Below are 16,242 nucleotides of genomic sequence, written 5' to 3'. Positions count from 1 at the left end.
CCTCAACCCAACTGATGCTCTCGTAATTAAGAGCACCATGGATAATCAGGAGCTGGAATAGATGTAGAGGAGGTTTGTACCTCTGTGCCCTAAGCCGTCACGACAGCCCAGCCCTGCCTGCTTTCCTGCAACAGCTTTCTGTGTGAGCAGGTATCCTTGGATTCCAGGCACAGTGATGCAGCCAGGGTGATGGAGCGATTTGCTAGTAAGGCACTAAGAAAGTAATGGGTTTTGGTCTGGTGCAGCATAGTTCTCTACCCATCTGTTGTCATCAGCATCAAGGATTACAAATGGAGACTCCAACCTGAGCTCCTGTACTGCTGTGCATCGTGCTTTGGTGGTTTGTCGGGCAGCCTTTGCAGGGCGTACCTTTGCTAACAGTGCTGCTTCCATTTGGAGGTAAGGAGCATCCTCAAAGAAGCAGCAATATGTGCAGCAGCATAGTCAGTACGTTGTTATCAGGTCTGAAGGATATATGTATTCATACCCTTCAGTTCTGTGTACTTTCTTTGTGACACAGCTGTGTACCTGCTAACACAGCGTGACTGTACCAAGCTGGATTTGCTTGAAAAATGTGCATTTCTTTTGGGCTGCTTTGTGCAGGATGTTTTGCAGTCTCATTTCTGGAAGAGCACGTGAATCTTGCGGAAAAACCACACAAAACAAAGTTAGATATGTAAAAGGGTGTTAGTTTGGATGCCTACCATTCTGCTACCTCGTGAAGCAGCAAGACTGGATCCAGCCTTACTCTAAATGTTTTGCTTTGAGTTAATGTAGGCTTATTGTTAAGAGCATGCTGGCAGTGACAGTGTGCAATGTGTAACCTGAAGAAATGACACAAACAAAGTGGGTGCCTAGGAGGATTTAGCATGTAGAGAGCCTGTTTCTAGTTTTCCTTAGCCAGCTGGCTGAGTATGTGGTTAGAAGAAAGAGATGAGCAAATGTTGAGCGACCCGAGATGGCAGCTACAGTTGGCTTAGGAGAATTGTTCTGCCTCTGGTACTCTGGATCATGAACTTCATCACAGCCAAGCGATGTTAACAGCCCGGCCCCTTGGGCTTTAGCAGCTCTGAGTGTCTTTGTGGGTTTTATAATTGACAGCTCCGCTGTCGGTACGCGGCTCTGATTGGCATTCTGTGCAACTCAAATGCATGAGGGTTTCAGCCCGCTATTCTTTCACAGAAACACCATGATGGGCATCTGAGTGACATTTTAATTTGATAATGAAAGCGCCATTAAATCAGAAAAGAGAAAAATGCCTGTGTTTGTGGCACGAGATATTTTGTGTGACCACTGAGGTCATTTGAGAGGCCTGCTGTTGAAATACTTATACAAGTCTGCCAGCGATGACTCACTACCGTGGTGGCTGCAGTAAATTCCAGTTGCTTTCTACTTGTTTTTGAAGATTTTGGTATTAGGGATTTGTGTATGTTGCTTAAAGGGTAAAAATCCAGCAACACTTAAGTTTGCTTGATAAAGATTAGGATTTCCCATATTACTTCACATCTGAAACGCCGCAGCAAGCTGTGATCTCTACACCCTGCTGTCCCTTTGGGCTGTGTCAGAAGGGTGATGTGTTTTAGCACCATTCAAACCTTGTGCTTTATCAGCAACAGGTCTTTCCTTCCTGTGCCTCTTTTCTAAAGAGATCCTGATGGGAGTAAGAGCACAAATCATTCAGTGTAGGTCTTCAGGATTCAGACCTCTCGCTGCTTACGTCCAAGATGCTTCTCACCTCTCTCATTTAGAGACAGGTTTTATGGTATCACCTTTGGAAACCAAACTCTTGGATTTAGGCTGTGCTAGGCAAGGTTACACCTGTATGTGTCTCTCCATATCTATATAATATATTTAGGGAAATCTAAACTTTGCTAAACTAAATAATTGGTACTGTAAATAGTCAAATGTATTGTTCTGCCATCCTATAGGTGAAGAATTGTCATGTTTTGACCAAAACTATGCGGGAAATCTGTAGCAGAATTGGAACTGGGTCCATGTTCTTAAGCTTTTTCTGGTGCTTTTTGTCTGCTTGCAATGCCTCAGGGATCCTGTCTTGAGCTCAGGGGTCTACTCACTTGAAACTCTGCATCCGTGCTCGTTACATTTCACAGCCCTTTGCTAGTTAACGGGTATCAGTGATGTATGTGTTGGTGATGTGTGGAAAACAAAACATGGTTGTAATACTAAATGAGCTCTTCAGAATTACTTTTGTGGATCTGTACTGTCATCTTCATTTGATTCCTCCTGTGGACCTGTAGGAAAACCCCCTTTCATCACTTGCCTAGTAGTGACAGAGCGGTGCAACGGGTACAGTCCTGCCAGTTTGCTCTTGGCAGTGGTTAACACTTGCAACTTCCACTGAATGTTAAGCATGTAACAGTAAATGCTTTTATTTTTTAAAGAAATATTAATGATTCTCATACTGTGGCTGACACTGAGGTATCAAATGTTTGAAAACACAAGTGAGTTAATGTTGTAATGTTTTTGTGAAATGGTTGAATAAATATTTGCGGGTGGCAAATAGGGACACAAATAAAATCAAAAGTTTTTTCTAGATTACTCAGTAGGTCTATGGTGAAAGCATGTACTGGACTTAAATAGTTTTTATTGAGTTGCTAATCTTGTTTCTGTACAAAAACTTAATGGAAACCCCCCCCAATATTCTGAATCTGCCCCGGAAATCACTGCTAGACAGGCTGAATTAAGACACATCTCAACAGAGCAGCATCAATGTCATCTGTTCCAAGTGCTGAAAGCATGCATCCCTTGATGATAGCCTGACAGAACTGTTCAGCAGTTTGTTTCAAATGCTTGAAAGGTACTTTCTAAATAATATTCGAAATAATACTTTTCCATCACTTTAACTTTGATCATGCTTTAGAAGAAATAGCCAAAGTGCTGTTTGTTTCCTTCTTTTTGAAAGGTTGAAGTCTAAAATGCTATCTTGATATTTTTCTTCCATGAGCTTTACTTTCCTAGGTATAAAAATCTTTTCAGGAAAAGTAGTGGTTTAGAGATATTTCAGGTACCTTTAACCCTATCCTTTGTTGTTCTCCTGAGATGCTGTACTGCAGCAAATATATACCTGTCTGTGTTTCCTATTATCTCTCACAGCTGTCTTTGAGAAAAGCTACAAGGAGAAAAAAGCAAAAACTTGGATGATTTTGTAAAAGTCATTTCATAGCCAGGAGAGTCCTGACTCTACTTATTTTTTTCCACAGGCCTCCAGAATTGGCATCAAAGTATGCAAATTTCTCAGAGGGAGTGTGCAAGCCTGGTTATGCATCAGCGCTCATGACTGTCATCTTTCCAAAGTAAGTAATCACATTAGGGGGGGTTTGAGCTTTTTCCCTTTTCCCCTGATGACTTCTCATCCTTTGAGGTGGGTGATCTGCAGAGATTGTCATTAGTCTGTTACTGGATTGGTTCAAGGGGAGACCAGTGTTGAAATTGTGGGCTGTCAGAGTGGTCAGTGGCAATGGTTTAATTGATTTTAGTCTGACCAGGGGCCTGCTGAAAGAGTTCTGTGTGTTGAATAATAAATTATATTGTCAGTGCATGATACGGATGTGTGGTCAAGCTTGCTGCTGCTACCAAATGATGCAATCCTTAGGAAGGTTAGGTCATGATGTGACAGATTAAATTATCTGGGGTAGTAGAGTGTGACCTTTTTTTATTTCTCTTGGGTAAGTCATCCCTTACGTGCCTGGAGGCTTTGCAGTGGTGTTTTCCAGGAAGTCAAAGACATCCTATTAAAAAGTTGTGCATCATGCTTTGTTGAGAAATTATTGTTAGCTGAAGTGTTACTAGTTTCCTTAGAATTTGTTTGAGAACTCTCAGAAACAAGGAATGTAATCAGATCAACCAGAATTTATTTTTAAATTTGGCTTATGGCTTTCTTTAATGCACTATGTGGCTTCTGCTATTCAAGGTGTTTGTAGAATTGCTGGAAGACAGTTCAGAAGGCAGATTGGCAAGAGCATTATACTTCTGAGGCTCAAGGATCTCAGTTTGATTCATCAAATGGAAAATTTCACCAAATGGTTATCTGACCTTTGCAGAAGCTTTTAATGTGCATGGGAAAGAAGCTGTAGTGCAGGGATTGTGCTGGCAAATGAGGTTGTGGACTTCTTAAACTAACTGGTAGTCTTCTAAAATATTCTTCTGTGTGAATTTGGGAACTCTGTTAGAATAGAAATAAATACTGGAACCGAAGGTAGATATGTTATCATCCTCCTCAGAACTTTCTGAGTGCTTTTAAATCCGTGTTTGTGTACATATTAATGTATGTGGTATAGAACGGGGATATAAGGTAATATAACTGTGGTAAGGTGTCTGAAGCTGAAGCCTTCCTTTCTTTATACAGCTGAAGCCTGCCTGCCCTATCCAAGGCCCAACTGTTGTTACATATTGATTCTGCAGAGATAAACTAGATGTGCTGCAGAAGGAAGAGTGTTTAGTATAGTTATCAAGTCCAGAAAAATACCATTAATAGTCCCTTATCCTGATGTTGTTTCATTGACGCAGGAAATTCATCCTGTATCACAGGCTATTTAGCTGGATTTAAAGATTTCAATTGATGGAGAATATGGTAATAATGTGCTATGTTATTCCTGTGGATAAACTCACTACTGCAAAAATATTAATTTTATTTAAATTTTAAATTTATTTAAGACTTTGGCTTCAAGAAGGGGTAGAATCCCAAGTGTTCTTTATTCTCTCCTTCAGTAGCTACTTACAGATCGCTGCTCAGTCACCTACTCCCAGTAACAAACTGCATTGAACTAACACTATGGAAAGAGGTAGTAACTTGACTTTAGTCTGACTAGGTGGTTGTTCTCTTGTTCATACATTGAAAAACCATGTCCTAAAGACAGCATCTCGCTAGGGGTCTACATGTAGCTGCTTCTCTAATGTGAAACCTAAACCTTACTGAGGTTGATGGTTCTTTCTGGGATACCCTTTAATTAATTTCAATTTAGTAATTGAATCCAATGTTGGATGCCTCATTATTTTGCCTAGGATTGGTGTAAGGATGGCTGACTGGTAGTTCTGCAAAGAATTCCATGCTACACTTAAAATCCATTTCTTCTGAAACTTCTCTTGTACTCAAAGAGCTATTCCAAGTTAATACTAGCAAGCCACGTAGTAAAATTTAATATATTTAGAAATCAGCTTGCCTGTTGATTTAAGAATTTGAACTGCATGATGTCTTTCATTCTAGCTTTTGTATTCAGTTGCTGGTATCATTAGGAAAGTATCATCTCTTCGGCTGACAGTTTTCAGGCATGGTCTTCACTATAAAATGTGTGGTTTTGCTGGTGTTTTTTATTATTTGGATAAAGTTGGTTTGGCTGTTTTCAAGCATGAATAAAATGAATAAATGTTTTCCCATTCTAAAGGTTCCTGACTTTTTAGTGCAGTTTTAAATGTAAATAGGCAAAATATGATGGAAATAGTTGAGATAGAATAAATAGTTTTCAGAGGATGTAACTCTTCTTTGTAAGTGCTACTTTAATGGTAAAAATGTGAGCTCAGACATTACCAAGCATAGGCAAGTGCTAGATGGATTAAAGAGCAATGCCCTGAGAAATCTCAACCTGTGGCTGCTGGTAAGGAAACTCTATTTTTTCTTTTAATGAAGTCTTCAGTCAGTCAGTTCTCATTCTAGCAGCGTTCGATGCCTTCATCAATAATCCTATCGGGAAAAAGTCCTAGGTTAACTCTGCAGATCACAGGCCTACTGGAGAGTACTAAACAAAGGATTGGTTACTTGTAGAGAACAGGCTGGGTTGCCTGATTTAAATGGACACAGTCCAACAAAATATGTGTTAGTATATCCAATATGAAATAAGACATCTGGGAGGGGAGAAAAAAAATGCAGATTATACCTTCAAGATAGAAATACTCGGTCTTGGAAACAGACACAGAGAAAGCTTCATGTAATCTCAACAACATTTCATAGCTGAAATGCTATTTTTGGGTTCATATGTACACACATAAGTTGACAAATTTTGTGTGTAGCTTTGATTTAAAATTAAAACCCCAAGACCCCCCCAACTCAAGACTTCTGGTGTGTCCAGTTTTGATGGTGAGAGTCTGACAAGGGAGAAGAAAAAAGAGATTGAATGAAAGCCACAAAAAATGAACGAGGACTGGCTTAATAAAGTAAACAAGGCTCCTAGAAATAAGTCATCTTTCTGAAGCAGGAGTTGTATCCAAATGAGGAGAATAGGAAAGAGCATTAACTTTGGCAAGTTAAATATAAACCGTAACGAGGTAGGCCAAAAAAATGTTGAGGAACAACTTTATAAAGGCGTAAAAAGAAGCTTTTTTGTCTAACTGTCAAAAGCAGAAAGCCTGCCAGAGATGCCGATGGGCTGATAGATGATCATAATATTACATGTGAGCTCAGGGAAGGTAAACCATAGCAGGGAAGTTATTTGCATTGCTATTCACGGCAGCGCAGTTCCCACGTGGAGCCTTCTTTTCGGGGGAGGGGGGGGACGAGCTGGGGGAAGCTGACAGAAGGTTGACGTTTTGGAGCAAATCAGCACAATGAATTGCTAGGAAAAGTTCTCACTTTGGGAAGAACGCGGTGGTGAAGTTGCCGAGTAACACATGGTTGTGTATAATCATTGCTTAAATTGGCCTTAGAATGGAAGAATGAAAAGCAGTAAACGTGTCAGGCTTTTCAAGAGAGGCCCATGGAACGTTTGGGAAACTGGAAGCTCATAGTGAGCCTGGTTTCTGTAAGAGGTACCTTGGTAGAGACTATAAAGCAAGAATAAAATCAGTGTTCGTTCACAGGAATAAGGGTGATGGTAGAGAGGAGTCAAGTTGTCTTCTGCAGCTGCAGAAGTCCTGTGCTGATGTTTGAATGGCTAGATGATCATTTGATAAAATGTGATTTAATACAGTATGTGGGAATTTCTTATGTAAAAAAACCAAAAAAGCAAACCACAACCAAACAACAAAAAAACCAAACCCCCAAAAACCTCCAGCCAAGCAAAAAACTCACAACAAAACACTTCGTTTCAAAGACTTTGGGGAAATTAAACTGCTATAATCCCATGTTGGTTAGGTAGCGACTAGTTCAAGACTGGAAACTGTATGGGAAAAAAATTAAATTGGACAGTAGAGGGACATATTACTCCTGTCTGGAGAGCGTGTGCTGGGACCTCTGCCCTTCCAAGTGCTCATAAACTACTGGGGATAGTGGATGGTGGACATTTAGGAGATAAATGCAGAAAACTCAATAATATGTTCTGGCACTGAATAAATACCCCCCTGTGCTCTTCTTCAGTAATGCATCTAATTCTCTTCAACTGATTTTGAAATAGATCTAGAAGAATTAGGTTTCTGTGTGTATATATACATATATAGTGGCAATAAAGACTAAACAAAACCTTGGAGCTATTTCCACGCTCAGAAAGACCGAATAGCCTCAGACTTTCCAGTCTGAGGTAGAGCAAACAGAGGGTATTCACAAGTATGTGTAACATAGTGAATGGCACAGAGAAAATATTCTGGTGATTGCTTCTCTCAGTACAAGATTTGGGGGTATTAAATATAGATATTGTGCACCAGGTATAAAACAAACCAAGGAAAATGCTTTATCGTGCTATTTCCAGTTACATTTTTCTGAGAATGAGTTCCATAGTGGGCAAAAGATTAAAATTCAGATAGAAAAGATTGACAGTTGGGTTCTACTGACTGTAAGGATTCAGAAACAGGCATGGAAATTTCCAGGTTACAGGAGGCTGAAATGGATGTTGAGGGCAGAGTGTCTTCTTGTGTTCCCTGCTTCTTAAGCTTTTTACTGAAATATTGGTCTGTGGACACAAATGCCAAGTATTGGGCTGTTGTGGTTTGATGAAGGAGCTATCTAATTTTTCACTTTCCAGGGCAATATGATTCTGCCTCTTGCAAATCTCCCACCAGTAGATAATGACTCAAAGTGCCTGAAGAAGGTTACTGGTTTTGGAATGCTACAAAGAAAATTACAAGGGTCTTTGGTAAAATGGCATTAGTAGGTCAGTGAATTAGACTACTATGTTCAGTGAATCAGACTATTTTAGTAGGTCTGAGGTCACCTACAATTCTGGAGTTAATGCTTTGACCTTCTTGTAGAAGGCACTAACTTGTGTTTGTAGTGGTACTGCAGTCTCCTGCGTGTCTGGCCTTGCTGTGGAAACGATGCTGCCTGTGTAGAGTCCTTTCTATGCCCTATTCTTCATCAAATGAGAAAGGAGACTTCTGCCCACGGTTTGTGGCTGACATGCCAGCCCGGGACAGTTCAGCTACTGACAATTTTCCAACCACAAGCTCTTGTAAGTTGGCAGCTAATGCCAGAAATTAGAGGAGGCGGTGAATAGAGAGGGAATGTCTGCAGCCTGCAGACTTGTGAATCTGTGTTTGGTCAGAGAACATGGGAAAGAAGTATTTAAAGAAAGTTAAAGAGTATCTGAAAGGCTTTCAAAATAAGGGGGAAATGGGAAGTTCAATATGCAACAAAGCTATAGGTGTTCTGACTAAAGTAGTGAATTTAACGTTTGTGATTCAAATGCATAAGATCATTTTTAGCACCAAGGATATGATTGTAAACGTCTCTTTCTAGTCAGTTGGTGCAAAGAAATAGTTTTCTGTGAATCAGAAACTTCTTAAGTCACCTCAAAAAACAAATCGGTTTGGTTTGATTATTCTGACACAAACTTTCTAACTGTTAGCAACTGACATTTTGGTCACACTCTTGGTTGGGGTCTTTTTGGCTTGTTTTTCAATACCTACTCTCCACTGAGGAGAAGCAGCTCTCCTGTAAGCTGTTCTGGGTTTAGATTTTCACGTTGAATTGTTTCTTTGTACATACAGTTAAAATTTTGTTAAGCTTCCCTATCAGTGGACAATGCACGACACAGGTTTCTGCCAGCTTTCCGTGGCTTTCTCTCACGTCATTCTTCTGTGGTTTTTCTCCTGATGTTCAGTTCCTCCTTGATGTTGTAGGGCACAGACTCCTGTGCCTTTCTCCACTTCCACAGGCCAGTCGTGTGTAGCTGGGACAGCTCCAGAAGGCCCTTTTCTAGAGTGCACAGGAGAGACTTCTCTATGTGATACCACAGCTTGACAAGAACTTCTTTACCTTTGCTGTTTTGCAGGTATACTTTAGGGAAAAAAACTGTTCTTACATACAAATGAGGGATGGGGGCTTCAGGTGGAACTGGGGCTTTAGCAAGGGCTTTAGTAGGGGTCAGGATAATTCTAAGACGTTCCCTCATCCCAAATACTTCCCCATTCATTTCCATATCACCCTCCAGAAAGCCGTGCCTCTTGTAATAAGCACACAACAACATCTCTCCATTCCACACTTTCCTGCTTCGTAACTTAGTCAGAAGAAAAATATTTCAAAAAGAGAATTTTTAACCCTCTGCTTGGAACTGACTTTATCCCTGTTTGGCTGCCTCGGTGCCTCATGAATTACTGCCAGACCCAGCACGGGCTGGTGCTGAAGTGACAGGGCATGAGCTCAGTGATTAGAGCCTGTCAGGAGGTGACAGGCTGCTTGCTTTGTGATTAACTATTTAAGGAGAGCAGAGGAAGCCAAGGGATGGCAGCTCCACACTGGGTAATTAGTTTGCCACTGAGGATTGCTACGGGAATTTGAAAGTATTCCCTGACTGTAGTGAGATCCATCTGCTGTATATTTTGCAGTCTCTTCAGGTACAGTGGATAATCTCATATTTTTAAGATATCTAAAATCACATAGATATAAGTTGAATTAGCTAATAATAGTAGGGGCTGAATTTTTGTCTTCTAAATATATGTATAACACAAAATACACTGAAGTACTTAATTTTGTTAATTTGAACTGTGGAAGTGGCTTGTGTCCGATGAAAGAGTAGACACTGCTTGAGGGTCCCACTGCAGTCAGGGTCCCTGTGTCCCAGATGCTGCTGGGAGAAAGACTTTCTGCTTTCCTTCAAGATGAGATTACTGCTGCTCTAGGAATGGGGAGCACTTAGCCCCCTCTAAGCCTCCTGCTCTGTGCTTATGTGTTCAGGAATACATAATAATGATGGAGACTATTCCAGAGCTCAAAGTTACATTGGTGTCCCAGTAAGTTATAATCACAGCTCAGTTAACTCTGGCTAAAGGAGGTCAGGACTTGCAGGAGGGGAAAGGAAGGATGAATGAGGGAATTGATGGCACCCATGGTTGGTTTAGCTGCCAGTATCTCCTGTTTCTCCAAGCTCCAAGATGTGCTGGTGAGCATCGAAGCATGCTGCTGCTCACGATTCCCTCCTGTCACCTCCTTACTCTGTGTTCTGTAAAACCCTGGCTACATACACATGCGAGCCAAACGTGCTCTGTGATGCTCCTCAAATCACTTCTGGTATCTGGGACACCACTCCCCTTCCAGAGCACTATGGCTTCCCCAGGAACACACCTTCCCCTGCGGTGAGCTGCTGACAAAAGGACGTTTTGCACTGCTCAACCTGTCTTTCCCTGTGATTTCTCTGAATCCTCTTCCTTCTATGTTGGTTCTGCAGTGGAGAGTTTTCTGGTTTCCACCTCTGCAGTTCGTGTGTTGGGTGTTATATATATCATTTGAAGGCACTTGCAAAGAGGATGATTTTTAAATATATATGTTAATGTAGATTTCGAGTGACAGAATTGGGTCAGAGTACACAACAGGTCTAATTCCTGTGTTTGTTTTATTGTCACATGTTCAGTTGAGAGACTTAAATCTCTCACACTTGTGCCTAAAGGGGAAAAGTATGTTATCTCACAAAATATTTGGTCACAGGTGGCTGTACTTTAGTGAAAGTACAGCACAGTCTGTTAGGAAACTTCTCTTTTCATGTTCGCACTACAATTGCTGTCTGAGCGATTGCTGCTGTTTATAACTGGGGCAACTGGGTTGCCCTTCAGAACCCCCTCACTACTCCAGCCCCTTATTTCTCCAGTTTTCCTGCATACCTTGTTTTTTATGTAGAGAGCAATGATGGGGAATGTAACTCCAGAAACGAGCAGGTGAAACTCTGCACAGAACTTCACTGCTAACTCTTCAGTTTAGAGCCCCGATTACCCAGCTGGAGTTTGTGCTCCAAAACTTCAATGGCAACAGCTCATTTCTTCCCTTCTAGCAGCCTCTGGAGATGTGTGTGCTGCTGCAGTCAGGCTGAAATAGATCACAGAATCACAAGGTTGGAAAAGACCTTTAAGATCATCAAGTCCAACCATTCCTGTCCTATACTACACCATATCTCTAAGTACCTCATCAACCCTTTTTTAAGCACATGCAGGGATGGTGACTCAGCCCCCTCCCTGGGCAACCTGTTCCAGGCCCTGACGACTCTTTCAGTAAAGATTTTTTTCCTAACATCTAATCTGAACCTGAATGTGGCATAATGTAAGAGTGCATTAAAAAAAAAAACCCTCAAAACAAAACGCTCTTGATTCTGAGTCTGTGCCCCCTTTTCTACTTGGCACCGTTAGCTGCAGGAGCTCGTGCTGCCCCTTGTGCTGCTGCAGTACCTGAGCTAGCCGAACTGTCTCTGGACAGTACAATAACCTGGGTAATGTCCAAACATGGGTTTTTCCTCCCCCATCCATCTACTCATTTTGAGCAAGATTATCTTTAATCCAGATCAGTTCACTGATCCGATTCATGGAATTACCAAATCGTTATACAAGCCCTGCCAGGGGTGCAGCTTGGGAGTGAAGAGCTCAAGTGATGGGACTAAAAAAACTCTGTAAGCTGGCCGGGGCACCAGGACAGAGGTATGGGAAGATATTGCTCAGGATGTAGGGACCTGGTTTCATCTTCATTTCATGCAGGTTGCTCTCTCTATCTCCTGTTGACTTTTTAACCTTTACAAAAAGGTGCAAAGTAGTATATGCTACTCCCATGTGTTGATCACAACAGTAGATTGTACATCAGAGCCATTTTTGGAGCTGAAATCTTTCATGTTTAACCTCTTGAGAGAGTTTAAAGGAAGAAAGGATGTGAATCCATACGATGTGCAGGCTGTGTGCCTGGAAAGTTTATCTCCTGTTTGTGACTTCTGACAGGATTAGATGAAAGCTGGAGTATGGGCACATGGACCTTCCTGAGCATGTGCATATGCGCTCTCGCTTCAGTATGAGTATGCTGCATCTTATGCCAGTGTGGGCACAGGACAGGGGGTTTGGTTTTGTTTCCAGAACACCACAATTATTTCTAAACTGTTAAATTTTACCAAAAAAAAAAAAAAGAAAAGACAGAGAGGAAAAAAACTTTTGCAAATGTACACCACCCCCCCATGTTTGCATGAGCATGATGATTGTAATAGAAACAGTAACCTTAATCCCTGCCACCAAATAAGCATATTTTAATTGTGCATGTGTGTTTGGGTTGTGTTGCTGTGGCCCATCTGCTCTGAAGCTATAAGCAATAAGAATATTTAACTTTCAGGAAAAATCTTGCAGCAAAGATTGCTTGAGAGGTTCTAAATGAAATTGATTGAATGAAAATATCGGGGAGCGTGAAATGAAAAATATTGGTGATCATGGCAGTCAGGCAGTGTAGCAGTGCATGCAGTACTGCTGTGGTTTTGATATGCATGTCTTGTCTTCTTTTATCTTCCTTGCATCCCCTGAAGAAAGTGGGTTTAGGTATCTCTCTTTTTATTAAAACTCAGACTTGAACTCTCTGAAGGTTGATCTGTGTTGGTCCAGCCCATCCCTACCCCAGAGCACCCAGAAGTTCCCTGGTATCTCTCAGGCTCCATCCATCACCAGTGATTCCCTCTTACGGGAGAAAAGCGTATGTCTTCCCTTGGAGTTTTCTGAATTATCCTCCTCTCAAGAGGGGATAATTGTTCCTTCTGAACTCCCTACTGCTGGTGACTTTCATCAATGGATAGGCTTCAAGTCAGTTTACTTTCCTCTTCTACCTTTCCCTCCCTGTCTCTTACTGTCACACTTTGTTCTATTATTGAAGCTTTCCAGGAGTGCTGGTGCATGCAAATGCAGCCATGGAGCCAGTGTGCTTTGCCTAAGAATACGGATGAAAAGAAAGACTGATAATTTATGCAAGATTATTAAGCCAAATTAGAAACAGTCTGGGGAACCTCCAACTCTTCATTAGGCAAATGAAGGCAAAAACTGGAAAGATTAAAAATTCTCTTTGTAGCGATGTGAGAAGTCACTTGAGAGCGTTGATCAGATGATGCTGTAGAAGCTCTGGCTCCGCTGCAGCGTGAACAGCGTAAGCTCCTGTGGCAGTTAATTTATTGGTACCTTTTACTATACTTCTGAGCAGCAAAAGAAAATCCATAAATTAATTGCTAAACACTACAGAAACAATGCTGTAGCTGTTGTAGTAGTGTCAGGGATCTCATTAGCTTCCTGGAGTGCCTGTAGTTGCCCAAGGACTCTTGCTCACTGGTTCAACCCAACCCAAGGCACTTGTAAGGCTGGAAACTGAGTACGGTACCACATACTGTGGGGAGGTTGGCTGCAGTATTTCACCGGTGTTACTCACTGTGTGTTTTCATTCTGCTCCTGGTTTGCTAGATTCAGAAGATTTATGTGTTCAGAAAGGAAGTTGTTTCCTTTCTGTGTAACCTGCCATACCTTTCAGAATGATCTGTCTCTCTGTCCCCTGAAGTCACTGCTTCCCTTGCACAGGTGAAGGCAGAGCTGGAGCTTACTCCAGCGTCTGGCTCTCTCAAGAGATGTGTTTCATTGTGATTCTCCTGAAGTTGGGCCTGACGTGCTAATTTATTCTTCCAAGCTTAAAGAACTGATGATGTAAGCTTCAGAATTGGGTGCACATCAAATAATATGGCTTGTCCTGTTCTTGGAGAAGGAAAATAAAAATATTTTAGAGGCTCATAATCTGGTTTCCCCTTTCTAAAGTTGTGTTACACCAATTTTAGCATTTTTCCAACCTGTTTATCAGCAGTGCCAGGCTGGGTTCATTCTTACACCAGGTCATGGCTAGGAATAGGTGTAGAACTGCACTGCTGAAGGTGATGTCAGTGTGATAAAGAGGTTCCTGAGGAATTAATTTAACTAGGAATGAAACAGATTAAAATATCTGTTGCCTTCTGTGGGGTCTCAGGGAGCCTGAAAGCAGGAGAATATATAAATGTGCCAGAGCACAAAACCACAATGCTTTGCCTATTGCCCTCCTAAATAAAAAGGTCCATGTGCATCTGCTTTTACTTTGGGCCTGCCTCTGTCAGGGAATCTCTGCTGTCTGCTTTGGAAGGTGATACTGCATCAGCCACCAAAAGTGTTCATGCCTGCACTTGGATTTTTATTTTTTTTTAACAGACAGTTTACACTGAGAGCAAAGACTGGCCCATGGATGAGCTTGTTCCAAATATAAACTGTTCCAGGAACACTTCAGAAAAGTGGGATAGTGTTAGTTCACCTAAAAATGACAAGCAAGGGAAAGTTGTTTGGGACACAATGGCTTTTCCTGTCTCTGCAGCCATCACTGGGGTCTGTGATGGGCTGTCCTGGGCTGGCCAGGCAATGCTGGCCCCAAACCTGCAGCGTGAGCAAGTCTATAGGAGAGCAGCTGCTGTGGTGGGGGAGTCTCCAGCTCCGTTTTGGAAAGAAAACACCAGCTTTGGAATAGTCTCAGGGGCACTCAAAGTCCCACCAGGCAGTGAATTAGAGATAAGTAGCAGGGCATATATCTGCTCTGCAAGTTCTGTTTATATATCTTAAGAATGTGTTTGTAAATGTGTAACCTGATGGATGGGTGGGTATTTAAAGCTCCAGTGTACAGCTCCAGGCGGCCTTAATGTAACCTGTGGCAAAGCTGGCAGCTCCTTCAAGCCAAAAGTGACCAACTTTTTTTTTCTTGCTTTTGATTTGTTTCTTAAACAGTGTCTGTGGAGTTTAGGCATCTGCAGAGGAAGATGCTGGTCCCAAAGCTTTGATTAAAGAGGCCAGCACGTAGTCTGTCACTGCTGGACTTGTTCCTGCTGCTCTTGGAACGGCTGAGAAGGATGTCCAGAATCTGAAGGAGGCAAAGTATGCTTACAGGTTCTGGTTTAAGCAAAGAAAACTAAAATAAGAAAACAACAAACTTTCTCAATTTTTTTTCCCCTTGTTGGGGATTTTGGTCAGCACATGTACCAGGCATCTCTCCTCCTTTGGACAGATCTGATCTCATGGGTAATAATGACTATTTATGGAACAACAGGATACCAAACAGTTTATAAATGCTAGGCTTGTTTACTTCTGCTTGGTGACTGCACATTTCACATAGGGGTTTCCTCATCTGTCAAGGGTAAAGAAACTTGACTGAGGAGGCACATCTGTAAAGAAGCGTTTGGCCTTGCTCTGCCATGGTGTCCTGGCAGAAGATCTGCCATGTTCAGCCATCAAAATTTTCCACCTGTGCTCAGTAAGGAAGGTATTTCAGTAGGAAAGTACTTGTCTTGTATTTTCTCTGAGGAAAGGAGGAACTGTTCTGCTTCGCTCCTCCTGGGTCTGGCACCTGCAGCTCACGGGGGTGTGGGTTTGGAGTGCCGATAGTCTCGGTCCCCTCTCTGAGAAGCAAAGTCTTCATCCTTCAGTACTGCATTATTAGGGTTTGCTGTAGCTGTGGGACTCCTAAACCATGTCCAGGCAGGAGGCAGGAAATGAGAGGAAATAGGGCTAATAGTTTGGTGGGTTTTTTCTCTTTGTATTAATAGGACTTGATTTGCAGTGTTCCACCATCTCTTGTGGGCTGTTGGACAGAAAACACAGAGCAGAATCAGCACTTTGTTCTGCATAATTAGCTGCCAGGCATCGCACCCTCTGAGGAGGGGAGGGAACAGGGATGGTCCAGGAGGAAGAGGAGAGAAATGCCATGAAACAAGCCATGTCTGGAGTGCCTTAACACACAGAATAATTCTGTTAGAAATTCAGAGCTGTGTGAGATTTGCAGTGCTGGCTGTTGCCTGTCTCCATCTGAACAGTGGCTGTGCCGTGATGAACTGCTGACATGTTTTGACAGGTGCCAATCAGAGGGGGTTTTTTGACAGATTTTTTGGGTACTGATTAATATTGCTCTAAGCAGTTGTTTGTGTTTCTACATGTTTGTTTTCATTCATCTCCTATTTGTTTCCTTTTCGCAGCAGTGCCCAGCTTGCCATAATGAGATTCAGGAAGCTGAAATCAGTCTCAATTAGTGAGGTTACTGTAAATATTTTCACTGACAGAACTGTCTTTATTCAGTTAAGATCTCAAAAT

General features: G+C 41.9%; 1 protein-coding gene across 3 annotated transcripts in view; it reads left to right on the top strand.

Moving 5' to 3' along the window:
* Positions 1-16,242, top strand: part of ST3GAL3 (ST3 beta-galactoside alpha-2,3-sialyltransferase 3) — a 177,319-nt gene that overhangs the window by 66,049 nt on the left and 95,028 nt on the right. For all 3 annotated transcript variants that reach the window (XM_084266160.1, XM_084266159.1, XM_084266158.1), the window contains one exon: positions 3,222-3,314. In XM_084266160.1, the coding sequence (XP_084122286.1) occupies positions 3,222-3,314 (93 nt within the window). The remainder of the gene's footprint in view (positions 1-3,221; positions 3,315-16,242) is intronic.

The sequence above is a fragment of the Gallinula chloropus genome (assembly GCF_964237585.1).
Source record: "Gallinula chloropus genome assembly, chromosome: 6".
NCBI lineage: Eukaryota > Metazoa > Chordata > Aves > Gruiformes > Rallidae > Gallinula > Gallinula chloropus.
This window is presented reverse-complemented; position numbering and strand designations above follow the sequence as displayed.